The following is a 21,816-nucleotide window of genomic DNA, read 5'->3' on the forward strand; positions in this document are numbered from 1 at the left end:
TTTATTGATTTGAGTGTAAGTGAAGCATGCATTATAACTTCAGAAGTTTCCACAGGAAGGTACTGTTGAGCAGTTCTTTCTTATCCTGGTGGAACAAGCTTTTGGTACTCTGACATAGGTAGAGCTGGGGCCACTCAGTGTGTCTCCTTTTTGCAGCCAAGTCCCTTTATGTCTTGTACCACTGTTTTCTGTGATCTTTCATTTTCTTGGAGCCAAGCATTTCCTGTGCCACACTGGGGTGCTTGAAGGGACTTTCAGAGAACCCAAAGGCCAGAACAAATTGCTCTGTCCCCTGGCTATGATACAGCAAAGAATGATTCTGCTTTAAACACACACTGTCTACCTTGGTGGAGTAGAGGGGCTGACTGGTTAGTTGTGCCTTGATGGGAAGTGGGGGATAGCAGATGAGAAGGCTTCCCCTTACTCGGTCCATGGAATGTATTGTCTTTAGCTTTTCTGCACCATTCAGAGAGTGTATTTCTCAAATATGTTGAGGTTTGCCCTCTGTCTGTTTCTCAGCGTTTCACTGAGTAGCCCTTCCTGGCCTCATGTTCCTTCCTCCTTTCTCAGCTCTGGGAATTGCCACTATCACGTTCTAACATACCATCTATTAGTGTAGTTTTAGATTAATGGGATGTGTCTGCAATACTTATCAGTCAGATAAAAAGAGTATACCTGTCACATTACAGCTGTTGAGAAGAATCTACAGATGTGGGAAGAAATGAAAAGAGGAAGCCAGTTTGGTCAGTCCTGTTGCCTGCGAGCAAAAATTGACATGAGTAGTAACAATGGGTGTATGAGAGACCCGACCCTTTACCGATGCAAAATCCAGCCCCACCCAAGGACTGGGAATAAATACAAGTAAGTGCACCCTTTTGCCATGTTGGGTAGCCTTGTTTTGCTCCAGTGTGAGAAGGGGGGGGGGGGAAGGGGGAGGAATGCAGCACAGTTGGGAAGCCAGTGTCTTGTTCTTCATAGTGAGTTGTCCAAGTAGCCTCTTCTGAAGGTGTGCAGTGTGGCCTTTCAGAGATGGCTTTCTGACTCAGCTGTCCAAGAACAATTCCATCTATAAAAGTCCTTGGTACACGGGGGCTGGAGTTAAGAGCACTCAATTCCCTGCACCCACATGGTGGCTCACAACCATCTGTAATGGGATCGGATGTATGTGTCTGATCATAGCTACAGTATACTAAAATATATAGGATAAGTAATTCTTAAAAAAGTCCTTGGCACTTGTCAGTTTTCCCATCTATCTTGACTAAGTGTGTAAGTGTGTGTCTTTAGATAAAGATATTTCTCTTAGGGTAAAATTTTTTTTTCAGAGCATAAATGGACACAAAAGTTAGAGTATCAAAATTTGCAGAAATGTGAACAAACCAAGAGAAGAACATGTACACTTAAAATTTTGATTATTTTTTGGGGAAGGTATTTACAAATTACCAGGTTTGTTTTGTTCTGTTTTAAAGTTCTTGTTCTAGGGCCTGAGCCCAGAGCCTCATGCTTGCCACTAACTAACACCCCGAATTTTAGATATTTCTCTTTAGGGCTCTTCTACAGAACTCCTTCTTTGTTGTGTAAAATAAGCTGTAAAATAAGCTGTTTTCTTTCTTTTCTTTTAAACAAACGTGATTATAAGAACACTTGCACTAGACCCAAATCCTATTCATCTCAATGAACCTCTCTAGTTAGAATAGCCATTCTGAAGCTCTGGAGCTTCACATTGGATTTTATTACACTTCCACTATTAAATACATTTTTATGTACCTATCTACCACCAAAACCAAAAAATCTGTGACAGAGAACTAGAAAACCAGTTAGCTTCCTGCCCTTTTGTGTGGCTTGTGTGCATTCCCTGCTTTGGTTCTTCTTCATCCCCTAGTAGATACTCATTCTCGTTCTTTTCCACGTGAACCCATGTGCACATTTGCTTTCTTATATATATATATTATTGGTTAGGTTCTTCCTCTGAGAAAGAATGTGTAGTTCTTTTATTTCTGCTAATATGTGACACCCCCCTTAATATAGACATTTTAACTATCCATTTTCCTGCAATTTTTATTATTGTTTTTTTTAGAGCTGAATAATATTTCATTTTTACTTTTTTTTATGGATGTATTTATTTTATGTAAACGAGTACAATGTCCCTGCCTTCAGACACACAGAAGACACTGTGTTCACTGATACTTCATTTTAGGCAGAAATCACCTTTTAATGTTTGTTGTGTTGGTTTGGTTTTTTTGTTTTTTTGGGTTTTTTGGATGGTGCTGCCATAAGCCCAGGACCTTGCGTGTGCTGGGCAAGTGCTGTTCAGCTACTGTAGGAATGCTGCCCTGCTGGAACGTGGCGTGGCAGGTCAGGGGCACAGAGCTTACCTAGCATTCAGAAGACCTGGGTAAATCAGAAGTTCCTCTTAAATGAAATGTTTTGTTGCTTACCTGTCCCCCTTCATCCGTTCTTTCTTTCCTTCCTTCCTTCCTTCCTTCCTTCCTACCTACCTACCTACCTACCTACCTACCAAAGTTCAGTCTTGCTTCCTTTGAAGCAGTGTCTATCTTGTTGATCCTCCTGCTGTAGCTTCCTGAGTGCCACACTCTGTTCTTGAGTACGTTTCTTTTCTTTTTCATTTTTAACATTGATATAGTGACTTCGTGTGCCGCAGCACACATGTGGCAATCAGAAGACGACTTGAAAAGAGTCAGTTCTCACTGCTGTGTGGGTTTCAGGGATTAAATTCAGGTCCTCAGGTAAAGCTGCCTTTATACCGTGAGCCATCTTGTAGTCCTCAGGTGCTGCTAACTATAGTGCTCCAAGACTTTTGGGGATTACTAAGGATATTTAAAGGCTAGATTTCATGTAAATTCTATATATAGTGTGTTGTCTGCTGATACTGTATATATTGATGATTACAGAAATACTATAGAATTTGCCAAGCTAATACTGAACTATATATTAAATTGCAACTTTTCTGACTTAGTGGGCATGGTGGTATATGCCTATAATGTCCAGTAGTCAGGATGTAGAGGATTGCCATTAGCTCAAGGCTAGCCTGGACTATATAGTGAGTACCAGGCCAGCCAGGGCTATGCATTGAGACTGTGTGTGTCTCAGAAAATAAAACCAGTGGCGCTGGAGAGGTTTCATTGGTTAAGGACAATGAAAGCTTTTCTAGAGAAATTGAATTCCCAGCAGTTCAGAGCAGCTTAACAACATACCATTCCCTTCTTTCCTTGGCAGACACTGCACATATACAATGAAGAGACCTATACATGCAGGCAAAACCCTGAAAACAATGAAATAAAAATAATACTTTAAAAAAAACAATAAATTGTTTATTTTCTACATGAAAATACTCAAAGTATTTAAAACATTTTCAACTTTTTTTTTTTTCTGTTGGGTGGTGTGTGTGTGTGTGTAGGTGTAGTGTGTGTGGTTAGATAGTCAAGGTTGGCCAGGAGTTTGTAGTGATCTTTCTGCTTCTATCCTCCCAAATTTCGATTTTGGTATTACAAGTTTGAGATACTATATCCAGCAATAAATAAATAAATAAATAAATAAATAAATAAATAAATAAATAAATAAAATGAGTAGGCTGCTAATGTTTAAGATGGGGAAGATAAAATAGTCTAATTTATTTAGAAAGCCATTCTCTTTTTTTCCTCTTAGTGTTTATCCAACATATGACTTTGCCTGCCCTATAGTGGACAGCATTGAAGGTGTTACTCATGCCTTGAGGACAACAGAGTACCACGACCGAGATGAACAATTTTATTGGATCATTGAAGCTTTAGGCATAAGGAAACCATACATCTGGGAGTACAGTCGCTTAAATCTCAACAACACGGTGCTGTCCAAAAGAAAGCTCACGTGGTTTGTCAATGAAGGACTGGTAGATGGATGGTATGTCTGATGTCCCATGGTGTTTTCAGGTTTGACTAGGGAGTGGTGCGGTGGATAGGCCTGTAGGCTTGTAAGATGCTTAGTTCAGCTCTGTCTCAGCCAGTGCCTTAGGGGCCCCTCTCCCTTGACTTAAATGCTGTAAGCACGTGTTCCTGCCATAGAACGTGGCATAGGGAAGTAAGAACTGTGCTTGCCACATCCTCTGGATGTGGATCTTAGCATTAATACGGAGGCTGTAACTACTCTTCCACAGGCCTGTCTCCATCACTACACACATCATTCTGGTGTGGCTGTGAGATTTCTCTCTGCTGTGTGCTCTGTAGGTCCGAATGGCCCTGAACTGACTCGAGGGTGAAGTGGGCTCAGGCTCAGAGTTCAGGGCCCACCTTATTTGTAGACATTTCCTCAGAAGAGTCAGAAAATTGCTGTGGATACGAGTAACGTCCACAGGATTTTTGTAATTTTAGTGTAAAGCTTGAAATCACCATTTTAGTCTTGTGTGTGTGTGTGTGTGTGTGTGTGTGTGTGTGTGTGTGTGTGTGTAAATCACGCCCATCTATCTGGATTTACATGATTATAAATCTAAAAACACTATTTTGTCTGAATTAAGAACTTGTGTTTTGATTTATATCAGCATAATGGTGGCCAGTAACAAACATTTATAATTCTGTCACTCAAGAAGAAAAGGCAGGAGGACCCTGAGTTTACAGTTGTCCTCTTCAAAGAGTAAGACACAAGTATAACTAAGATAAGGATATTGTACTAGGTATATGCCGGCAAAGTTCAGTTTTATTATAGAGCTGAGTTTGATGAAAGGTAGGCTTATCTTGGGCACTATCTTTGTATAATTGCAGCTGTACTGAAATTTTTAAATCCAAGCCAAATATCAATAACTTTCATATATATTCTTGTGTATACATTCATAAACAATTGACATAATTCCATATCTTGCCCAGTTTGTTATTTGAGACAGTCCCACTATACAGCCCTTACTGACCTGGATCTTACTAAATACCAGGTTAGCTTTGAACTCAGAGATATGCCTGCCTCTGCTTCCCAAATGCAGCAATTAAAGGCATGTTACCATCACATTCTGCCAAGGGAATATCATTTATTTAATTTGAAATAGGATTTCTATAGCTAAGGTTGACCTTGAACTCAGTATGTATCTCAGGCTGACCTTAAACTTTAGATTCTTCCTGCCTCAACCTCATAGGTGCTGGGATTACAGGCCTGTACTACCGCATTTCGTTCTAAATATAGTTTATTATTCAGACACTGAGGACTAAGTGATATAAAAATCTGTTTGACAATGTGCGTGTTTCCCAGGGATGACCCACGGTTTCCTACAGTTCGTGGAGTTCTGAGAAGAGGGATGACAGTTGAGGGGCTGAAGCAGTTCATTGCTGCTCAGGCAAGTTACTGTTTTTTTCCCAGCTCCTCTGAATTTCCAAGCAATCCTTTTTTGTTGCTATTCATGTTCTTCCTATTCCATATTTGTGTGGGTTATGTTGTAGTTCACCGTTGGATTTGTTCTTTTTTAAATAAAGTTTCACTCTTTAGCTCATGTGCACCTTGAATTCTGGGTGATCTTCCTGCTTTAGGTTCCTGAGAGCTGGAACTGCAGATATGTAATTCCATGCCTAGCACAGACAGCTTGTTTTTCCCAGGCTTACTTGGAAATTGCTGTGGAGACTGGGTTGGCCTTTCCAGGTTTTCCTGCCTGTTTCCCAAGTGTGCATAATACTGTGCCTGACTAAGAATAGATTTCTGAAGGGAGTAAATTAGCATTTTATAATAACAAAAGAATCGGACAAAAACAGTGGCCTATGTTCACGTGGTGGGTAGTCAGGTGTCTACTCTGAGCAGCCCACAGAATGACTTCCAGCAAGGAAAACGGTCAAGGCTGCATACCAAGGTCTCAGTTTCAGTGAAGTGCATCTGCAAGCATTTGTTTTGTTTGTTATTCTAAGTATGCTTAACTGAAGCAAAATCTCCTTGGTATTTATGTTTTTAGTTTATAGTTAGCGTTCACACGGAGGGCAGAGGGCACACTCCTTCACCCACTGAACTGTCTTGCCAGCCCCTCTACGTGGTGTTTCCTATCCTTAAACCATTTTTATTGCTTTTCTAGGGTTCCTCAAGGTCTGTTGTGAACATGGAATGGGACAAAATCTGGGCGTTCAACAAAAAGGTACATGACCTCCGTTGGCTCCCTGGTGTGCTTTTGCAGAGTTGTCCTCTGCACACTGTGACCACTGTGCAGGCTGTGGCGAAGGGAAGGTGGTCCTTCTTTAATGGATAAGGGTAGTAAACATGGTAATCACCCGGCAAAGAACAGTTAGTGAAGCAGCAAACTCAGACTTATGGGAAATGGTGGTAGTTTTTCCTTATCTTTTACGAACACTCTGCATTTCATTTTTCTGCTTTCAAGCTGCGAGCTCTCTGTAAGAAGGTATCACTTCATACTTGTATTGCCTTAAACATAGCTTTTAGCATAGTACATGTTACAGACTGAGGAGTTACACAGCTTTGAAGCACAATCACGTTTCTGTAAAGACTTGCACAATCAAACCTGTTGACAGTGCATCATCCCTAGTTTGCCAAATATGTCCTCTCTTCTTTGTGGCAAAGGGAGACTTGGCTAACTTCATTCCACTGTTCCCTTGTGTGCTGAGAGGACATAGAAGTTTAAAAAATTGCATATTGTATTGAATTGTAATGAAGGTTTGCTAACTATAATTGCTGTGCTTTCAGCTTGAAAAAAAAGCTTTCTTAATTGGACAATCAAACCAGGAATCATGCATATTGACATTGTTAACCCCTGATGGGGTGCAGATGCTTGGACACTATAATAAGGCAGATCGTTAGAATGCACGTTCTGCGGTGGGCTCCTGTGATTGTGACGTGTAGATCCTTCCTTGGTGTTGCTGCTTGGTTGTGCTGATGTCTTGCCTCATGTAGTTGCTTGTCTCGCATGCGTCTTGAATTTAGTTTTTTACTTTTAGTGACTTTTTTATATATTAAGGAATCATTAATTGGTTCTTTCTGTTGCTGCAGTTACTAATAACAAACACAAGTAGAAATTACAAGGAAGTTAACTTTTGTGTACTGCTTTTTCTTTCCAGATGAATTTTTTTCAATAGTTTATTTTTTATTCACTTTATATCCTTAACACAGTCCCTCCCAGTCCCTCCCTTAAAAATCTTACAAGTCCCTTCCCCCATTACACCCTCCCTTTTTCCTCAGCGAAGGGGAGCCCCCTTGGGTACCACCCCACCCTGGGACATCTAGTCCCATCAGGACTGGGCACATCCTCTCCCACTGAGGCCCAACCAGGCAGTCCAGTGGGGAAGGGGATCCAGTGGCAGTGAACCAAGACCGAGACAGCCCCAGCTCCATTTGTTAGGAGACCTACATGAATACCAATCTATACATTTGCTACAAATGTGTAGGGGGTCTGTCCAGCTCCTATATACACCTTGATTGGTGGCCCAGGCTGTGAGCCACCATCATCCCAGTTTAGTTGACGCTGTAGGTCTTTTTTTTCTTTTCTTTTTTTTTTTTTTTTTTTGGTGTCCTTGACCCCTTCTGGCTAGCTCACTTATATCCCCAACTCTTCTACAAGACTCCCCAAGCTCCACCTGATGTGTGGCTGTGGTTGTCTACATCTGCTTCCATCCACTGTTGTATGAAGCCTCTCAGGAGACAGTTATGCTAGCCTCTTGTCTTTAAGCATAGCAGAGTATCCTTAACAGTGTCAGGGGTTGGCTCTCAAGTGTCAGGTGGGATGGGCCTCAAGTTGGGGACAGTCATTGGTTGGCTGTTCCCCCAGTCTCTGCTTTATCTTTATCCCTGTACATCTTGTAGGCGAGACAAATTTTGGGTTGAACGATTTGTGTGTGGATTGATGTCCCCCTCCCTCCTCTGGAAGTCCTGCCTGGCTATATATAGGAGGTGGCCAGTTCAGTCTCTGTATCCCCTGCTGGTAGGAATGTCAGGTAGGGTCACCCCCATAGTCTCCCCACATCCTCCCTCCTCCTAGGCTTCCACTAGTCACCAGAGATGGTCCCTACCAATTTTCATTCTCACTTCCAGCCCTGTTCCTCTCTCTACCTCCTCTCTTGTCCAGTTTCCTCTCTCCATCCACCTGTGATGACAAGTTTTCCCTTCTGAGAGAGAGTTGTGCATTCTCCCTTGGGAACTACTTATTACCCAGTTTCTTTGGGTCTGTGGATTGTGGCATGGTTATTGTCTTAGGGTTTCTATTCCTGCACAAACATCATGACCAAGAAACAAGTTGGGGAGGAAAGGGTTTATTCAGCTTACATTTTCCACATTGCTGTTAATCGCCAAAGGATGTCAGGACTGGAACTCAAGCAGGTCAGGGAGCAGGAGCTGATGCAGAGGCCATGGAGGGACGTTCTTTACTGGCTTGCTTCCCCCGGCTTGCTCAGCCTGCTCTCTTACAGAACCAAGACTACCAACCCAGAGATGGCACCACCCACAAGGGGCCTTTCCCCGCTTGATCACTAATTGAGAAAATGCCTTACAGCTGGATCTCGTGGAGGCATTTCCTCAACTGAAGCTCCTTTCTCTGTGATTAACTCCAGCCTGTGTCAAGTTGACACAAAACTAGCCAGTACAGTTACCCTGTACTTTATGGCTAATATCCACTTATTTATTTTTTAAAGATGTATTTATTTATTTTATGTATATGAGTACACTGTAGCTATCTTTAGACACACCAGAAGAAGTCATCAGATTCCATTACAGATGGTTGTGAGCCATGTAGTTGCTGGGAATTGAACTCAGGACCTCTGGAAGAGCAGTCAGTGCTCTTAACCACTGAGCCATCTCTCCCTAATATACACTTATAAGTGAGTACATACCATATGTGTCCTTCTGGCTCTGGGTTACCTCAGGCAGGATGATATTCTCAAGTTACATCCATTTGCCTGCAAAAATCATGGTGTCTGTGTTTTTAATAGAATATTTGTGTACTTTTATAGATATATAACTTTCATAGGTCTAAGTCTTAGTCAAGCTGTATGTGTTTGTTTATTTCGAATATATGGAATGTATTTCTCTGGGCTCTTCCCTTTACATTCCTCCTGGCAGAGATACTGCTGGGTTTTTGGATGACCCCATGGATCTTGCTGTCCATATTCTAGACATGCAGGATGGTACTTGGGTTTTCTTCACTTGTCTTCTTGTGATTGGACAGGAGGCTTTGGTCTGTTTTTTCTTATAAGAATTTGATTTGTTCCTGTCATTTGTTTTATTTTGCCTGCTTCCCCTCCTACATGTATTGACCGCTGGTTCTCCGAGGTTCTATGGTGTCACCAAATTCCTTTCAGTGTTCAGGCACTACACATGTTCTTTAGTTTGCTCTTGGAGGAATCTTTGTCAGAACCTATGAGCCTCTCTGGTGGTGTCCGTTGTTTTTGTGCTTTAGGGGTAGAGCTGTACACCCAGATCTCCTCCTATCACCCAGGGGATTGTCTTTCCTTTCTTTCTATGATAGGTTACCTGTTTCCTGGACAGTTTTGTTTAGTTTTTTTGTAGTGGGTCTTTGTGGTGTCCAGCTGATCACCAGCACCTGGGTTTAAGTGGTCCTGGCTTAGGCTCCCTGGGAGCTGGGTCTGTAGGCATATGTGCGTTACCATGTTAGCTTATAGGCATGTATGCATTACCATGTTAGCTGCCCTTCTTTCTTAACATCCTTTCTTGTGTGCTCCACTCTGAATGGGATAAAGAGATCCAGTGAGAAGACCCCATGTTGTAACTTCAAAAAAGAGAAAGGTTTCACTTTTAAAAGTTTGTTTTACTGTATGGGTACAGATATTTGGTTTGTGTGTATATCTGCCCCACATGTGTGCCTAGTGTTCATAGAGGTGCCAGATCCTCTGGGACTGAATTGACAGCCAGTTGAGTTACCCCGGGTGTGCTGGAAATCAAACCCAGGTCCTCTGTAAGAGTGATTAGTGCTTTTAAGCCTTGAGCACCCCTCAGATCCCCATGTAGTAAGTTCAGACCTCTCTTTTAGCCAGCAATTGTCCCAGAGGAGCTTTTTGTCACCCCTTGAATGAAGGTCATGGCTGTTGGAGAAGTCTGGAAAGGGTGGGCACACCATTCTCATCCTCTCCTTGTTCCCCCTGTTCTTGTGTTGTCTGTGTGGTGCTATCCACAGGCTCATGTATGTGACATGTAGTTCCCAGCTGCTAGTTGTCTACTCTTTTTGGGTGGTTGTAGGTGTTACCTTCTTAGAGAAGGTGTGGTACAGCCAGGCCCCTCTCTTAAATGCTCTACAGCCATGATAACAGTGCTTAAGCATAAACCTGGAGACCTTTCAGAGTCACCCTGTAACATCCTCCTGCCATTCTTTTAGGCCCCTCTTGGAGTTATTTGAAAACTACTGGTCCACACTGTTAGAATTATATAACTTTAGAGCTAAAAGGGATCCCTCCCTCTTTCTTCCTTCCTTCCTTTCTTTCTTTCTCCCTTCTTTCCTTTCCTTTCCTTTCCTTTCCTTTCCTTTCCTTTCCTTTCCTTTCCTTTCCTTTCCTTTCCTGTCTTTTCTCTTTCTTTTCTTTTCTCTTTCTCTTTCTCTTTCTTTCTTTTTTCTTTTTCTTTTTCTTTCATTCTTTCTTTCATTCATTTGAGGCCTGTTTAGGTTGCCCAGACTGGTCTCAACTTCTGGGTTGAAGTGATATTTCAGCCTCAGCTTCTAGTGTCATTAAAATTGACAGTTGTGATCTACCATTTCTGGCTGTGAATTCCAATTTTTCAAATAATTCATGGTTTTTCACACTTGCTTGATACATTTTAAAGAATGATTTTTAAAAACAAATTTCCAAATTTTGCTTAGACCATTTGAATCATACTTCTCTAAGGTAGCCTGAGACTCTGTACAGACAGCTACTCTGGGTGATTAGCCAGCTATGTAAATGCCCCCCACCCCCATTTTTTTGTTGTGAGACAGTCTTTCCATAACCCTAGCTGTTTTTGAACTTGCTAAGTCGACCAGGCCAGCCTTAGAATAACAGAGACCCTTCTGTTTCTGCATCCTGAGCACTGGAATTAAATTCTTAAGTCACCATACCCAGCTAGGAAACACTTGACAAAACTTTGCAGGTCAGGAAGTTAGTTGCAGCGAATTGGAATTAAGCTTCTTTGAGTTGTATTGTTTTTTTTCAAAGACATTTTAGAGGCTTAAATATTACCTGAATGCATTTATTATTCATCTGTTTGTCTGTCTATCTATTGATTGATCGAACCATCCATCTATCTATTGGGTCTTCCCCTTAACCCAGCCAGCCTCCCTGGTACCAGGACCACCAGTATGAGATACCAGGCCTAGCTCTTCATTTGCTTTTGTGATCATTTTTCCCCAGTTTTTAGATTCTAAGCACTTCTATTGTCCTTGCTCAGTGGGCACTTTTTACTTACTCCAGAAGAAGGGGCTGCTACTGTTTTGGAGCTAGAATGGGTTGTAGTTCAGTTAAAAGATAATTTATTCAGTTCATCTACAAATACTTAGTGAGTGCCTGTCCATGCCAGGCTCATGCTAGGTTTGGAAATGTAGTGGTTTTTCTGTATATACATTGAGTGTTCTTTTTTCCAAAATGCTTGAGCCCAGATGTGTTTCAGATTTCTTACTTTTCCAGCATAGAGCTCCACCTTGTGTGTGGCGTGTAGCTCAAAAGGATTCCTTGTTTGTCCTTTGAGACTACAGAGTTGCCTTATTATAGTGATCTGATGTTATTCTGCTTTAGATGGCGCTATGGTGCTTAGTCTCTTACAGAAATGACACTTGAAACTCTTACTGTCTCTATTCCTTCGAATGGATCTCTCCAGCGGCGCAGAACTAAATACCAAATTACCTTAGATCTTTATTTATAAGCCTCCCAGGATCTTCCCTCATTTCTAAGACTGCTAGATTTAAAGATTACTTTCAGAACGTGTCTGCCGTGTTTTCTTCAGTTTCTTTTACCTGCCAGTCATTATTTGGGGGAAGGAAATCTTAAATCTTCTGTGTCTGTTGGTTTGTAATTTGTTTTTTCACTTTTCTTTAAACTTTACATGATAGTTACATAGTAAAGAAGTGAACAGATAAAAAGACTTAACAGATGAAACATTCGTAAATGCAGTAACAAAGAAAACCACTTAGTGTTCCTGTGCTGTTACTTATTTTATTTATGATGTTACTATATATTTCAGTATGTACATGAAGATGTTTGTTGCAGGTTATTGACCCAGTGGCTCCAAGGTATGTTGCATTACTGAAGAAGGAAGTCGTCCCAGTGAACGTCCTGGATGCGCAGGAGGAGATGAAGGAAGTAGCCAGACACCCCAAGGTTACCTTGCATTGTAATCACTGTAATACCTTCAGAGAGGAGCATGGCTTTGAGATATTTTCTATTTTCAATTATCTGTCAAGCTTTCATACCAATTGGAGCAAATCTTAGTGTGGGTTTTGTACTGAAGTTATTTATGTTACTGGCTGTGCCCAGCACATGACAGTGTTAGATTCAGTCAGCACTTACTTCCTCGTGGACAGAGACAAGTTGTTACGGTGTGCAGAGTGCTTTTCCTTCTTAGAGTCATTCTGAAGCTGAGGTGCTGCAATTCATGTTCTTATACTTTTGGTTGTGAGCCTAGCCTTTAGCGGCTGAGCCATCTCTCCAGCCCTGCAATTCATATTCTTAACTGTGTGGAAGCTATGGCACCTCTTCATTCATCATAACACTGTTGTCATTCAGTCGTTAGACTCAATAACACACACACCACACGCACGCACGCACACACACGCGAGAGGGGTTGCTAATCGATAAGTAGCTGTAATAGTAAAATAAAACCCCAACTGTTTTTAAGGTCTTGAAGCTTCATTTGTTTCTTCATCATCTAAAGTAAACGTCATTATTATAAACCGTTACTTTTCAAACTCAGGCTAAAATGAGGACAAGACTGAATCACAGCAGACGACGGGCACCATGCTCCTCTTCTCTCCAGAAGGGCTCAGGGACTACTTACATTTGCAAATACAGTTTTTCATCTCATGTTTTTGAGATTATATCATTTCCCTTTTCCTCTCTCCAAAGCCTCACATAAACCCTGCCTTGCTTCTTCAAATTCATGGCCTCTTTTTTTCATTAATTGTTGCTGTGTACATGTATACATATACATGTGTGGGTGTGTGTAAGTGTGAAAGTATGTGTTTCTGAAAACATAAATACAACCTGCTCATCCATATTATGTCACTTGTGTATGCGTGTGTGCGTTTGCATGTGCATGTGCTCTTTAGGGAAGTCTATTTCTCCCCCTCAGCATGTCTTAGCTGCCCTCAGTTCCTTGTCTATGGCTGAGGCCCTGTGAGCTTTCCCTCTTCCACATCAGCATGTCTGTTGTACCATTCTTGTTCAGCTCATGTTTACACAGTAGTGTCGGTGACACTTCCTGGGTGTAGGAGAAACAATCTCACAGCAGACTCCCCGTTTCCCTGGCTCTTAGAATCTCACCGTTCTCTCTCCCGCAGTGATCTCTGAGTCTTGGGTGACTGAGTTGTGCTGTAGGCGCATCAGTTGGGACTGGGCTCTGCATTTTGATTCACTGTGGTTCTCTGTAAGAGAAGGTTCCTGGATGAAGAGTGAGAACTAACTTATCTTTGAGTACAAGAACAAACCTTTAGAATGTGCCTGGGGAATATGCTAGGTTAGCAGTGTCTCAGTTGTAGGTTCTCCAGGTAGCTGGCTAAGTTCCTAGTATCAGAATGACTTCCCTCTTGTTGAGTGGTCCTTAGGTCCAATTAGAGAGAGCTGCTGGTTACTGCCAAGGACTGTGTGCCACTAGTGCACCCCAGGGTTAGCATCCCATTCTGCTTACTATTGTGGTTCTTTAGCATTGTAGGTGGGTAACTGTTGGTTGTTTGCTTCCTCTGAAAGCTTACATGGCACCTTCTGTGCCTTGAAACCTGTCCACAGGGGGGCCTTCCAGGTCAGTTCTAACGGGGCTCTCTATCTCAAGTATATATGGTGTCGGCAGCAATAGGAATCTACCTCTAGGGACTGGCAGTGAGGGCAGTGGTCAGTAACATTGGATGCTAGGAGTCTCTTGGACAGTTCTGTCCTACAACTCAAAAGGCAGCTTCCCATGCCTGCTCTTGGGTTTTGTTAGGTAGACAGAGTGTACGATTCCTTAGGATCTTTTCCGATGTCTTTACTCCTCCTCCTCCCCACAGCCCTCCCCATTTTTCCCATTTCTACTTTCTTTTCTTTGGGTGTGTGTGGGGGATTCGAGACAGGGTTTCTCTGTGTAGCCCTGGCTGTCCTGGTATTCACTCTGTAGACCAGGCTGCCTCAAACTCAGAAATCCGCCTACCTCTGCCTCACAAATGCTGGGATTAAAGGTATGTGCCACCACTGCCCGGTCATTTCTACTTTCTTTAGCCTCTTTTTATCCTGCAGTGGGCCTTTGTTCTTTCCCTGGTCTCTGCAGATCACTTCAGATTATGTACTCATGTCTAGAGGGAGATATGGAGCTAGGACCTTCAGATGAGAGAGGTATCTTTTTAGTCTTTCTCTCTCTATCATGAGAGACACGTGTGAAGCAGGATTGTTTGACTACCTGCACGTACATGGTATTTGCTCAGAATTTGTCTTTAAAACACAAAGCTTCATACTTTTCTGCCAAATTGTCATCTGCTGTCTGATAGTGTTCCGTGAGAATGGCTGTTCCTCCTTGTATAGAAAAGCAGTGAGACTGAAGATTGTGGGGCACATTCTGGTTGTGGGGTCAGTGCTATGCCTTTAGCCCTGAAATCAGTGGTTGCTTTAGACTAAGGCTTTTTAGACAGGCTGCCAGGTGTAACTGTTGTAGTGATTGGGTCCTGTATCAGAGATAGGCTTCGGAGTGTGGGTTTTCTACTTTGAGTATGGGCCAGTGTAACGAGTGTGTATTGCTTAAGTTCAAAGGATAGAATTGGGAACTCAGGTAAAACTTGCTTGCCCTTCCTAGTTTGGCACAAACACATCGAATCTTTGTTTGTTTAAAGAGCACAGTGTGAGGTGGAAGAACTTACATGCTGCAGTCAGGGTGCCGTCGTGTGTCGCTTAACTCACATCTTGTTTTCTTTTGGTCATTCAGAATCCTGATGTTGGTTTGAAGCCTGTATGGTACAGTCCCAAGGTTTTCATAGAAGGGGCCGATGCAGAGACTTTCTCAGAGGGTGAGATGGTCACATTTATAAACTGGGGCAACATCAACATTACTAAAATACACAAGTAAGAGTTTTATTTTTCAACTATGTGGGGAAATCTTTCATTTTTATTCATGAATTAAACATTATCTAATTCAGACCCTGATTGAAGTCCTTGACACTGGTGCTCCTGACTAATAGTAAATATGCCCAAGTGGAGACAATGACAATTTGGTTTTTTAGATTCATGCATTTTTATTTTACACATGTGAGTATTTCGCTTGCATGAATGTGTATGTGTGCTGTGTGTGTGCTTAGTAGCCCCGGGAATCAGAAGAGGGCATCGGATGATCTATAACTAGAGTTATAGCTAGTTCTGAGCTGCTCATCCGTTTAGACATTAGAAAAATGGCTTGTTGTTTTGTTTGTTGATAGCATCTTATCTAATAATTGCTCAAGGATCTTTGGGATAGGATATTTTGTATATGTAATATTTATATATTTTATTCTCAGTCAAACATTTAAAGTAGATCGACCAGTGTTAATGATGAATTTTACTTTCTAGTTATTATTGTGTGTAGCAGATTTTTACAGCATTGAAATTTACTATGTTTAAGATTCATATAAGTTCTGAAACCTTAATTATGTAGTCAATAACATACATTTGCGAGTAATTGTTAACCGAAGCATTGAAGGCTTATAGTGGTTTAATAGCCCAGGTGACAATAAATTGCTGAGTGTGTTTATTTTCTTCAATAGATGTGTATAGATCTGTCGTCCAGTGAATTACTAGTATTCTCAGTGTAGTTTGTGGCATTCATATAACTAATGTCTGTCACATATAGTTGTTTGATTGGAATTTTTTTCCAAAGAGAATTCTTTATTCACTTACTACAGAATAATAATACATTTCTAGCAGTTTACTTTCTTTTTTTGTTTTAATACTTTTCAATCTTTTATAGAAATGCAGATGGAAAAATTATATCTCTGGATGCAAAATTGAATTTGGAAAACAAAGACTACAAGAAAACCACCAAGATCACTTGGCTTGCTGAGAGCACACACGCTCTCCCGATCCCTGCCGTCTGTGTCACTTATGAGCACTTGATCACAAAGCCAGTGCTGGGAAAAGATGAGGACTTCAAGCAGTACATCAACAGAGACAGTAAGGTAACTGGAAGAGACCCGGTCTCCTCTCTTACACAGATGTTAGCATTCTGAAAGCTAAGTTGAAGTGATTTAGTTTCTTAGGTAAACTAGAAAGGACTTGTAGAATTTATTAAACTATAACGATGTACCTGGGCCTGCTGGCTCATGGCAGTAATCTCAACATGTGGGAGGGTGAGGCAGGAAGATTGTGAGTTCATGGCTAGCGTGTGCTACATAGTAAAATTGTCCTGAAAAGCAGATAGCCTAGCATGTACAAGACCCTGGGTTGAACTTCTATACTGAAACAAAATAAATGGAAACAAACAAACACAAAATGTAAAGAGCCCGGCAGTGATGGCGCACGCCTTTAATCCCAGCACTCGGGAGGCAAGAGGCAAGCGGATTTCTGAGTTCGAGGCCAGCCTGGTCTACAGAGTGAGTTCCAGGACAGCCAGGGCTACACAGAGAAACCCTGTCTCGAAAAACCAAAAAAAAAAAAAAAACCAAAAAGCTGTAAAGAATCATGTTCACACTTTATAAATGACTGGTGAGATGCAGTGAGGTTAAGTAACTTGCTTAACGATAAAGCGTAGAGGTGGATTCACCTTGGCTCCTGCTTGCTTGCAGAACCTTCCAGCTGCCTTTCCTGTTTATTTTAAGAGATTCCTTTCACGAGGTTGCGAGTTGAATTATACACAGGTTTCCTAGAGCTACAGTTCATCAATGTTACTTTAAAACTGTGCTGAATGCCATAGCCTGTAATCCTAGCATTCCTGAGGCTGAGACGGGAAGATCGCTAGATCCAGGTTAGCCTTGGCTTCATGGTGAGAGGTCTCAAAGCAAAGCAAATGCCAGCTGGTGAGAATACTCACTGTGCTCAGGAATCCTCTGGTTTCTGCCCCCTCCGCACTGAATTCCAAGTGTCCATTCCCACAGCAAGCATCTTCATGTGGGTTATGGCGATCCCACTCGGGTTCTGTGCTTTCAGGGCAAAGGGTTTACCGAGTGAGCCAGTTACCCAGCCCTCGAGTAGTAAACTTGTGTTTTAAGTGAGCGTATTCCAGCTGTTGGAATACTGCTGTGTTTACAGTTCCCTTAGTGCTCTGCAGTGAGAAGTACATTGGATTCTGTATCATTTCACAGCATGAAGAGCTAATGCTAGGAGATCCTTGCCTTAAAGACTTGAAGAAAGGAGACATCATACAGTTGCAGAGGAGGGGATTCTTCATCTGTGACCAGCCGTATGAACCTGTCAGGTAGACATTGGTGACCTTTGTGTGTGTTTTATGCTCTTGAGGATTGATCCTGCAGTCTCATAAGCAGGCGTTCTACTCAGCTGCCTGTTAGATAAATGAGTATAACAACCAAACAAAATGTTTGAAATTCTCACAGTGATTAACTCAAAAGTTGAGCCTGACTAAAATACTGTATCTGATAAATTTCTGCTGTTCAATTTGGCCCTCTATGTTTAATATTTCAGATGAGTAATTAATAAGTAGCGCACACTGGATGCTAATAAGTTTCTAAAGTGAGTGAAGCAACTTCCAGTTCCCCGGGGGATGTAACTCCTAAGAGCAAGTGCTGGAAGCAGCGAGATGTTGAAAACAATGCCCCGCCCCCCCAGGCCCCCTAAGTGCTGGAGGTAACCCGTGGGTACAGGTTGATGATAGCTGGTGTGGCTTTGTGCTGCTGTGAATCAGCACCCTTTACTCCCTTCTCTATGCAGAGGAAAGAGCTTGCTCAGAACCAGTTAGGTTAGACTCTCAGATAAGATTAGTCTCTTTGGATCAAACAGACCCCCTTTTAGATTAGTACAGGAGGGATCAAAACTGAATAAATCATACCCACGCTTAGTTAACTGGCATTACCACAAGAACGCACTGTGGTTTGAAAAGCATTAACTGTGTATCATTGAATTTGTCTAGTCATTCACCTTTAATTGCTATTTAGATAATTTTGTTCAAGTAAACTTTTGACTGTCTTCTTTTTAGCCCATATAGTTGCAAAGAAGCTCCTTGCATCTTGATATACATACCTGATGGGCACACAAAGGAAATGCCAACATCCGGATCAAAGGAAAAGACCAAAGTGGAAATCTCAAAAAAGGAGGTAAATGTTGACTTATACAGAGAGCTTGGGATTGGAGGGTTTGGAATGTATCTCTTTAGACATGGTTGTCTTTGCTTTTGAGATTCTGAGATTGAAGAAGACAGGAAGTGCTGTTTTTCTGGTTTTTGTTTTGCTGTTTGTTTCTATCACCATTCCTATAAGATTTTAAAACATTTTGGAGAATTTTTTTTTAAGATTTATTTTTATATGAGTACACTGTAGCTATCTTCAGACACACACCAGAAGAATCCATCAGATCCTATTACAGATGGTAGTGAACCACCATATGGTTGCTGGGAATTGAACTCAGGACCTCTGGAATTGCAGTCAGTGCTCTTAACCGCTGAGCCATCTCTCCAGCTCTACATTTTTTATTATATTTTATTTTTTTAACCTACACTTTTTAAAAGTAATTTTATTATATCAAAAACTAAGATAGCCTAGACGCACAGAGCATTTGGGGGCCCCCCCTCCCTGCAGTACATCCTCTCTCTCATCCTTTCTCTCTTCCTTCTTTTACTCTGTTATTTTTTAACAGGATTCTTGTTGTTTGTACTTTTCTATCCCAACTACCTTGTATAAAAGAGCTCTCTCCTGTCATTAAAGGTCTGAAAAGCAGAAAGGAAAGGAGGTACTTAGAGTTAGCAGTGGCAAGAGTCCCTTTGCCTGTAGATGGTGGGCGATCTTACTTAGTGTCATTTAGACCACGGCTGTGACCACCAAAGGCTAAACTGAGCTGAACATCTCAAGTGATTCATTCACCTGGGTATCTATTGATGGTGGCTCTGTGATAGATGCGGCCTCCAGAGCATGGAGGCCACTTGTGTTAGCAGCTCAGACCTACAGAAGTGATGGTCTGGAAGAAAAGAAGCAGAACAACAACAAATCAGAAGTGTGTGCTCAGTAGGCAGAGGAGGGGCAGCATTGCCTTCATGTTAGCCTGGAAGATCTCAGAGTCCAATCTGCCGCTTCCCAGGTTCATGGCAAGAGACTCACTTCTAGGAAGAAGGAATTTTAAAGAATGCATATATAGATATGGTTAGAAACCACAAACCCTAAGACAAATTCAAGAACAGTTGATCATCAATATTGTAGTGAGAGATTTCTGCAGTCCTAATGGTTTCTTTTTGATGTATAGATCCTTGGAGATATTTGCCTCCAGTAGAAACTATTAATATCAAAATTGAAATCTGATCTAGGGCTTTTTGATGCATGGAGTGTGTGTGTGTGTGGGGGGGGGGCATCTCAGAGTTCTTTGCTGATGAGTAAACTGAGGCTTAGCTCAGAGTTTAAGGAACGGTAATGGTAATGCTGAAGGTCTGCTCAATGACTTTTTACAGACTTATTTTTTTCGTCAACCTAAATGGGTTAAATGTACTTAATCTTTCTGATAGCATACATGATTATTTCATGTTGCTTCCTTCTCTGTCATGTGCTGTAATGGTGATTTGTTCTTGACTGAATGGATGTATTATACTTTGGTCTCCTCAAGATAAAGATACAGGCTCCTGTGGATCCTCTTACCTCCTCCGGGGTTTTTGATGGCGAAACAGTCTGCTTTCTTCTTCCTTTGTCTGCTGCTGCCATTGCTGTGGGATAAAGATTTTAGGTGCGAGCTGATCCATCTGTGCTTTTGAAGGAATTGAAATTAAAAGTTTTATTAACTATGATGAAATAGTAAGTTTTATATAAGCTTGTAAAGATGTTTAACATGAATTAATACTTTACTTTTGGCTTTCTGCATTGGTAGACAAGCTCTGCTCCTAAAGAAAAACCAGCACCTGCTGTGAGTTCTACTTGTGCTACAGCTGAGGATTCCTCCGTCCTCTACAGCAGAGTGGCGGTGCAGGGGGATGTGGTTCGTGAATTGAAAGCCAAGAAAGCACCAAAGGAAGAAATAGACGCAGCTGTGAAGCAGCTTTTGACTTTGAAAGCTGAATATAAAGAGAAAACTGGGCAGGAGTATAAACCTGGGAACCCCTCTGCTACAGCAGTACAGACTGTTTCTACAAAGTCATCATCAAACACTGTGGAAAGTACATCTTTATACAATAAAGTCGCTGCCCAAGGGGAGGTGGTCCGAAAGCTGAAAGCGGAAAAGGCTCCTAAGGTCAGTGTGCTGGAGTCACACGTGCGGCATGAGCAAGCCCTTCTCCCATGAAGCAGACTCTAGGCTCCCTGCTTAAATACTTTTGAGCTAGAAATCATCATTTATTACTGCCTGAGGCTGCAGAATGACTCAGGTCATAAGTATGCATACTGCTTTTGCAGAAGAGCTAAATTTGTCCTCCAGTCCCCATGTCAAGCCTTTTACAACTCTTCTTCTATCCAGCTCCAGGCAGACCCAGTGTTGCAGTCTCAGTGTGCAGCTGCACTCGTGCGCAGACCTGTCCATAGATAGATGGAGACATACATACATACATATATACATACTCTTACACATACAAACAAACAATTAATAGAAAAATCTTTTTAAAATGGAAAAACATTTAAGTGTTTAAAAAAAGCCCTCACAGTTCATAGGGGTGAGGGACATTGTGATGTGAGTGTGACCTGTGTGACACCTTGAGTGGTTATGAGATGGATTTACAGCCCAGAGTAATGCGGAGGGAAGAAGGCGCTTCTTATTTTTTTTTTTTTAATACTTTTTATTAGGTATTTTCCTCATTTACATTTCCAATTCTATCCCAAAAGTCCCCCATACCCTCCCACCCACTCCCACTTTTTGGCCCTGGCGTTCCCCTGTACTGAGGCATATAAAGTTTGCAAGTCCAGTGGGCCTCTCTTTCCAGTGATGGCCGATACATATGCAGCTAGAGACACGAGCTCCGGGGGGTACTGGTTAGTTCCTATTGTTGTTCCACCTATAGGTTTGCAGATCCCTTTAGCTCCTTGGGTACTTTCTCTAGCTCCTCCATTGGGGGCCCTGTGATCCATCCAATAGCTGACTGTGAGCATCCACTTCTGTGAAGAAGGCACTTCATAAGGGTATTTAAAATACTCCTTGTAGGCTGGAGTATAGCTCAAAAACTTTTTTGTTTAAATAAGGTCTCTGTGTGTACCCTGGCTGTCCTAGAACTTATTAAATAGATAGGCTGGCCTTGAACTCGCAGAGATTCATCCGCCTCTGCTTCCAGACTGATGGGACTAAAGGTATGAGCCATGACACCTAGAGGTATCACTCAGTTTAGAGACTGTTTAATAGGCATGAAGCTTGGAATGACCCCCAGCATCTCTCTCTCTCTCTCTCTCTCTCTCTGTCTCTGTCTCTCCCTCACTCACTCACTCAGTTCTGAAGTAATAGAAGCCTTTTACAGATGACAGAGTTCTCAAAAGGCTGTACTGACTGTGGAACTGAGATTCTTGCTCTTTGTGCATTAGAAGTTTTAGAAGTCTTGTTAAAACACGAGGACCATGGCCTCTCTTCTCTATGCTAAAGGAAACCCATGGTATGCAGAGCGACA

At 41.8% G+C, this 21,816-nt stretch overlaps 1 protein-coding gene across 3 annotated transcripts in view; it reads left to right on the forward strand.

The window, feature by feature from the left end:
- The window catches only part of Eprs1 (glutamyl-prolyl-tRNA synthetase 1), a 68,729-nt gene that overhangs the window by 19,985 nt on the left and 26,928 nt on the right, over window positions 1-21,816 (forward strand). For 2 of the 3 annotated variants that reach the window (XM_029476049.2, XM_085843621.1), the window contains 11 exons: window positions 690-861; window positions 3,664-3,897; window positions 5,227-5,311; window positions 6,032-6,091; window positions 6,332-6,352; window positions 12,147-12,257; window positions 15,043-15,179; window positions 16,057-16,264; window positions 17,387-17,499; window positions 18,235-18,352; window positions 20,103-20,462. In XM_029476049.2, coding sequence (XP_029331909.1) covers window positions 690-861; window positions 3,664-3,897; window positions 5,227-5,311; window positions 6,032-6,091; window positions 6,332-6,352; window positions 12,147-12,257; window positions 15,043-15,179; window positions 16,057-16,264; window positions 17,387-17,499; window positions 18,235-18,352; window positions 20,103-20,462 — 1,619 coding nt within the window. The remainder of the gene's footprint in view (window positions 1-689; window positions 862-3,663; window positions 3,898-5,226; window positions 5,312-6,031; window positions 6,092-6,331; window positions 6,353-12,146; window positions 12,258-15,042; window positions 15,180-16,056; window positions 16,265-17,386; window positions 17,500-18,234; window positions 18,353-20,102; window positions 20,463-21,816) is intronic. The other variant, XM_021177243.3, reaches the window with a different exon arrangement.

Source organism: Mus caroli, unplaced genomic scaffold, assembly GCF_978045245.1.
Source record: "Mus caroli unplaced genomic scaffold, Mus_caroli_1 scaffold_1, whole genome shotgun sequence".
Taxonomy (NCBI): domain Eukaryota; kingdom Metazoa; phylum Chordata; class Mammalia; order Rodentia; family Muridae; genus Mus; species Mus caroli.